General features: G+C 37.6%; 1 protein-coding gene across 1 annotated transcript; it reads left to right on the top strand.

The window, feature by feature from the left end:
• Nucleotides 1-472: 472 nt before the first annotated feature.
• On the top strand, nucleotides 473-6677 carry rnf7 (ring finger protein 7). The gene is made up of 3 exons (XM_053623550.1): nucleotides 473-697; nucleotides 5221-5268; nucleotides 6279-6677. Exons 1-3 carry the CDS (start codon nucleotides 520-522, stop codon nucleotides 6395-6397), a joined length of 345 nt encoding a protein of 114 aa, XP_053479525.1. The 5' UTR covers nucleotides 473-519; the 3' UTR covers nucleotides 6398-6677.
• Nucleotides 6678-7290: the final 613 nt, after the last annotated feature.

The raw sequence follows: 7290 nt of genomic DNA, 5'->3' as shown, positions 1-7290 counted from the left end.
ATTATAAATCCATATATATATATATATATATATATATATATATATATATATATATATATATATATATATATATATATATATATATAGTGATACTGGATTTTTTAGATATATATTTAGTGATACTGGATTTTTTATTTCCATGAGCTGTAAGGCGATTTCTAAATCATCAAGATTTAAAATAAAAAAAAAAAAGGTTTGAAATGTTTCACTCTATGTGTACTGAATCTAGAATACATGAAAGTTCCACTTTTTGAATTAAATTACGGAGAAAAAAAATGAATTTCTTCGATATAAACATTTTTTCAACAAAATTTAGGAGTTCCTGCTACAATTTTTACGCACAGGTGACGGCTACATTTCTGTTCAGAACGCCCCGCCCCTTTTCAAGAGTTATATTTACATACAGCCCGTTGATTGGACGGTGTGGAGTATGTAGCCAATCGTAGCGCAGTAGGCAGGGTTTGTTGAAGATCTTGTGGAGTAACGCGGCGGCCATTTTATAAATGTTGAACTCCGGCCATGGCAGAGATGGATGACGGCGACGAGCCGGGATTAGTGCACGCGCATTGCGGTTCATCGTCTTCATCCAAGTCAGGGGGAGATAAAATGTTTTCTCTTAAAAAGTGGAATGCGGTGGCAATGTGGAGTTGGGATGTCGAGTGTGATACATGCGCCATTTGTAGGGTCCAAGTAATGGGTAAGTGTGGCTAACACTAGGTGCTAGCTGGCTATTGAACCGTTTATCGTTACAGACAGTTAGTTAGCCGAGAAGCTCCATTAGTTAGCTACCTAGCTAGCTAGTTAGTTAGTTTGCTTTGCTTACTCATGTTTACTGTTAACGAAATTCTTTGTTTTAAGTTTTCTAATTAATGCAGTTGTCAGAGTCAAATAGCAAACTGTCAAATGTCTTTATGTGCAACACAGACTTAATAGGCTATCATTGCGTCTTTTTTCCATATTAAATTTAAGCTTTTATTTATAAATTAAGGGACCGTCTCTAAAGTTACATATGACATTGTTATACACGTTTCTAACTTCAATAGCATTTGAAGGGAATGATGTACAATCACACAACCAACTGAAAAGTGTTCAACTAGGTATCGGGTATGATGCACACCTTTTAGATTTTTGATATTTAACAAAATAAACTATTAAGTCATATATAAATATTGCCATGTATTTTATTACTGCATGGGATCATACACATAATATACCATAATTTAAAGGGACTGATGTACAGTCACACAACCAACTGTAAAATGTTCATCTAGCTGTCCGGTATGCTGCACATCTTTTAGATTTTTGATATTTATTCAAATAAGCTATTAAATGAGATGTAAATTAGACATGAATTTCACTGCAGAATGGGCTAATTTAATCATGTCTAATTTAAATGTGATTTAATATCTCATTTTAATAAATATCAAAAATCTGAAAGGTGTGCATTATAGCTGACACCTAGATGAACACTTTACAGTTGGTTATATGACTGTAAGTCATTCCCTTCAAATGCTAGTGAAGTTAGAAACGTGTTTAACAATGTTGTATGTAACTTTAGAGACGGAATTTTCCCATATCTGCGAATGTCAAACCAACTTCATTCCAGTGAATATAATGAAAAACTTGGCCGAATACCGAACACGTTTTTTCCATTTATTTTGCCATTTCTTTTTCACCATTGCATAAACTAAATAGTCAAAATGTGCTTTTTACTATTTTGTCTTGCTTTTCAAAGAAAAAATCAATTGCAAAAACTACAATTTTTAATTATTTATTTAACACTGAACACTTTTTTTTTCCATTCCAGCAGGCATAGGCTACCACCAAGGCACAGTATAACTTTAAATAAATAAACTAGTAAAATAAAAATATTTTGGTGTGGTCATCTTTGAGCCCGCCCTTGTATAACCTATGTTAGGCCTATAACTGACTGCTGAAAGAATGCAACACTCTGTAGCCTACAACAAAAAAGTGCATTGATGAGTGCAAAAAAGTGGATGGACCCACAACAAATGAATAATTGTCCTAGACATATGCCTACTTACTTAATGGCCATTCTTACATCTTTCTCTGACACTTTAAAATGCTTCCACACTGCTGACATGTTTGCTCCAATTAAAGCTTCGCGTGTCTCTGGTTGCTAGGCTATTTGGTCGCGTCATCAAACAAGTCATTGTTCGGTCAAATTTATTCGGCCTTTTCACTTATTATTATTTCACTTATAATTACGATTGCCGAACATTCGGTGCATCCCTGTTAACCAGTGTTGGCAAATCTTTTCAGGGGAAAAAGCCTATGCATGCTCAAAGTCGCCAGATGACATCATGGACTACTTTGCATGTTCATTAAATCTACATATCGTTTGCATAATAAAAACGTATTATAATATAATGGCTTATCAAAACGGAAAAAAGGAGTAAATGATAGCTTCTCTTATAGAAGGATGTGGGGTCTTTTTGTCATGGCATCACAGCCTATTTGTGTTTACAAAATACTCTATGTAATACTCTATTTACGTAGTTATAAAATACTATCATTTCTTTTAAAAATACAGTTAAAATGTGGAAGTTGTAGGGAGGCGTTGGGGAAAAGACATGAAGGAAAACAGTTTTGTAAGGAATTACTGGCTTTTATTACCTGTAAATATAACCAATAAGGGACATGTGAATTGGACAAGCAGTGGGACAAGGTGATCAGTGATTGGTCATTGGGAAAATTGGCTTGTCCAAACACAACTACGTCCACATTAATCCTGATAAATTTCAAAATGTATCTTTTTTTTTTTTTTTTTTCCCTACGTTTTGGGCTTCGGTCTGCACTGAGATGCCATTTTTGAGAGCATGTTATTTCAGTGTGGCATGATGAAAGATATGGTGCATGTTGTGCTGTGAGATAATGCCTGAAATATGGCTAATTCCATGGAGGATTGTGGTTTGATCAGTCTTGGGCGCCTGTCTCGTACTCTTCAGTTACCCGTAAGCAAAGGAGTTGTGGGCCGGTGCACTGAGCGCAGCGTCTTCAACCATATGGCGATAGGGAGAAAGATAGTTGGACACTTTAAACATTCTCAGCTCTTAAACATTCCTGACTGTGAGAGTAGGGATTGGTGCTATCTTATCGTTTGTGTTATCCTGGTAGAAATTCTCCCCACTATAAGCATTAATCTTCCTGCGATAATAACGATAAAGCCTAGTTGATGACGCATTTCTGTGAGCGACGGTGTGCGACCCATTCGCAGCTCACGTGCAGAGTGAAAACAAGTACGGCGGAAGGCGGATGTGAAGCTGAGGAGTTCATCGCCAAACGAGGAGCTGCCTCTACAGTCTGGAACTGGTTTGGTTACAGAAAATCAGTTTTATTTTTAGATCAGTGTTTGTGTTTCTGAGGCTCTCAAGATCACAGCTATCACTTGTAGCCAAAAACAGTGGTGAATGGTACTATATTTGTATCATTACTGATATCGTTATCACAATAAATACCCAAAAATATTGTGATATAGTTTTAAGTCTATATCGCCCATCCCTGTCTGAGAGATACAGGCAGAGCTAGGATTGTCCAACACGAGGGAACAGTACATACAGTATATGAAGAGTTTGTTAGTGCAGAATCAGGCTCTTGGTGCATTTGGGGCAGAACACCAGCTTCCTGCATCCTTCTTGAAAATGCAATAACGCACCTTTCCAAGAACTGAAGAGAGAAATAAGTTCAGTAATAAGTAGATACGGCAGCTACTGTGGTTGTGATTCCTCATGATTACTCTTAGTTTCTCTTGCAGCAGAGTTTTTAAAATTAACGTAGTTGTCCATTTTATGTTTGCCTTTTTGTTTTTGTAATCTGACTCAAAAATTATATCAAGGTTTAGTTTTCTTGGCCAATATATTGGTTATCTGCTTCCAAATATAAAGAATATCGGTATTGGCCAAAATGTCCATATCTGTGCATTCTTAATCCAGATTAATGAAGATGTAGCATTAGTCAGGCTTTACGCAGGACAATCTCTAATGTCTGCTCAAATCAGTCACAATTTTTCTCTAGGTGTGTTTACTAAATAATGCTACAATAATGGTGTCTAGCAGATTTTTAGCAGATTTTTTTCGCCCTTGTATCTGCAACCATGTGTATAATGATGTAGCTATTTAACTTAATAGTCCTTACAATTACACAGTGCAGGTATTTGCTTAGGCATGGTAACCAGAAACACATTAAGCTCAATTGAGAGTTAATTAGGTACTTGACCTCGATATTGCCTGTTGTGTTTACATAAGAACGAATGTCACCAACATTTTAGCTGTCCGCACTATTTCTGTCCTCTCGTCTGCTCTAGGGCTGTCATTCAAATTCCAACTTCGAATATTAGTCGAATTTAATATCAAAATGCAGATGTGTAGCAAGCACTAGCACCAATCTTAAACACTGTTGGGGGGGGATGATGCAAGATATTTACAATGCACTGATGTTTTTGTTTTTTTTTACGAAGAAAAATCTAGAAAGAAAATTTCCAGCGTTTCATATAATCCAGTCGTAGTCAGTAATGTCGGGGTTTGAGCCGCTTAAGCTGCGTGAGCTGAATCTGAACAGTGAATGAACAGCGGTAAACCGAAGCGGGTTATTTAACTCACCCAAACACTTCCTGTACACATGAGATTAATCAGACATTTACAAAACATAAACCGAATATTACAACCTGCTTCTGCATAAAATGACACGTGAACCTGAACTTAAGTAAGACGCTAGGTAGAACAGTAGGTCACGTTGTGAATACACTCTTTCCGTAACAACGCACTAAAACGTGCACAATTAATAAGCAAAGCATAAAGAATTCGCAATATTGTATTCCAGTAGTGTGCTCATTGTAATGTTTTTATTTCCACAGATCAGGTTTTCACAAGGGCAGTTTTTTCCATGTTTTTGTTGATTCATGTTTAAGTTAATATGTAATAATGTGTAAATATTTGGTTTCATTTTTGCATTTTCTTGCCAACTAAAATGACTGACTAATATTCGCTGCCATTTTAGTCAGAGTAAAATTGACTAAAACTTAAGAAGTGACATGAAATATTGATTTTAAATTTAAACAATATTTTCATCAGAAGACAAAAACTAATTCCCATGTCTGAATATTCTAACAAATTAAACCTCTTTGAAAGCGTGTTGTTGATTGACCGAAATTGTTGGCATACCTAATAAAGTGACCCAAGTGTACTTGTGTTTATGTTGCAGATGCGTGTTTAAGGTGTCAGGCAGAAAACAAGCAGGAGGACTGTGTTGGTAAGGAAATCAATTGCAGCACACCAGAGGTTTTAAATCAAAATGCAGTAAACTGCAGATGGCGTCCAGTCAGCGTGACTTGAGCGTAAGAATTAACAAAACCGTCTCCGAAAACTCTTCACGTCTCCAGTATCCACATCATCTGAAATGATGTAAAGGTCCCATGTCCTGCATTGATTTTGTCTTTCTTTTGGGAAAAAGTCAATTTATGAAGTTTTATCTCTTTATGTACAAAAATGTCTCAATACTGTCCTGTTACCTGGCATAGGATGGCACTGTATGCATCTACCTTGCGTATAGACTTACAGATCAGCGAGTCTGGTTAGTATTTGGTGTCTGTAATTGTTTGCTGCTGTGAGACAACCATTTCCTTCAGGGAGCAATAAAGTACTCCATCTCTATATTTAAAACTCGCAGGACCGCTACAAATACAGTAGTGGCAATGGCAAAACCTAAACAAATAATAGACGAATAATATTTTTATTACCTCAAGCTTGCTGTGATTAATGTTTGTTTTTGAGACCCTGTTTTCTTCAGTGTGTCATGCTGATGATGTAAGCAGAACGAAGTTGCCACATGCTTAGTTTATTGCCACATGCTTAGTTTATTGCCACATGCTTAGTTTATTGCCACATGCTTAGTTTATTGCCACATGCTTAGTTGGAAGCTTGAAAGACAGGGTTGATGAGTCAAGGAGTGGAGTAACAGGGGCACACTTATTTTTATTTTATTTATGTATTTATTTTGCCTCTTACCTTTTTTTTTTTTTTTCTTTTTTTTTCTTCCTTTCTTTTTCTTTCACATCAGTACACTCTTAGGAAATTTAGCACCTGTAGGTTCTTCGGTTGTCACTCTGGAGAAACCCTTAAAAACTGTAAGAGTTTACACTCCACTCCCCAGCTCCATTTTTGTTTCTGTAAAGGTCCTAGAGAAGGGTTCTTGGTTAAATTTCTGGTTAAGCCAGCCCATGTATGTGATGTGTTCATTAATGTCTCCCTACCTTTTCTCAGTCGTGTGGGGAGAGTGCAACCACTCCTTCCATAACTGCTGCATGTCCCTGTGGGTGAAACAAAACAACCGGTGTCCACTATGCCAACAAGACTGGGTCGTGCAGAGGATTGGCAAGTGAAGACGTCCTCACACGTCCACCGTGTTCTTCATCCGCTCCAGCTCTGTCTGGCTCTAGGACACCGGACTCACTCTTCACCTGCCGTGTGTATGTGTGTGTGTGTGAATGGAGTGTGTGAACTGTACCAGAACTCCAGGTGACACTAGCTGCTTGTACTTTGCCTCTCAGTCCTGCAGTAAAATACATGGGACTGAAGCACTATCCAGTCTCACTGCAGTGTCTGATTGGTGATCTGACTGTGTTTTTAAAAGGTTGTTGGAATAAAAAGTTAAATATTAAAGTCCTGGTGTGAGTCTTCCCTGGGAAAGTGAAAAACTGCGATCACACTTGGATACGTAAGCACCCACTGTCTCTACTGCTGTTCAATAGCTGTTACTCTAAATTGACCAAACTGCAGGAAGTGAACCAAACATGGCATGCAGTATGGGCTGTGAGCAGCTTAGCTAACGTAAAGTTGTTTCCTTCAACTCTCAATGGTGGGCTGCTTTCTACTGGGAAACATCTCCATGGTAACATGGTCGCAAGTCCTGGCTCTTCAATCTTAAACAGCTCTTAGACCAGTGGATTGCCACAAATGTCATACAAATAGCATGTAGTACGGCAAGAGTCCTGGCGTGCATGTGTACGTACAAAAGAAGGTACTGAGGGGATTCTCACCACCTCTGGCAGTTGGAACAGGTGAAATGAAGCCACAGTCCAACTCTGGATTGTGTTTTGGCTTTTTTTTGAGCCCTCTTCCTGGAAGAAGAATTAATGACCCCTGTTCTAGTCTTTTTAAAGTGACAATCGAGTATTATAAACAACTCTAACATTCACTGTTTTTAATCTTAAATATCAGACCCTTGGTTATTTCAGTGTGCTAAAGCTACCCTTATTAGTCACGTAGGTACCTT

This window comes from Ictalurus furcatus, chromosome 4, assembly GCF_023375685.1.
Source record: "Ictalurus furcatus strain D&B chromosome 4, Billie_1.0, whole genome shotgun sequence".
Lineage (NCBI taxonomy): Eukaryota > Metazoa > Chordata > Actinopteri > Siluriformes > Ictaluridae > Ictalurus > Ictalurus furcatus.
This window is presented reverse-complemented; position numbering and strand designations above follow the sequence as displayed.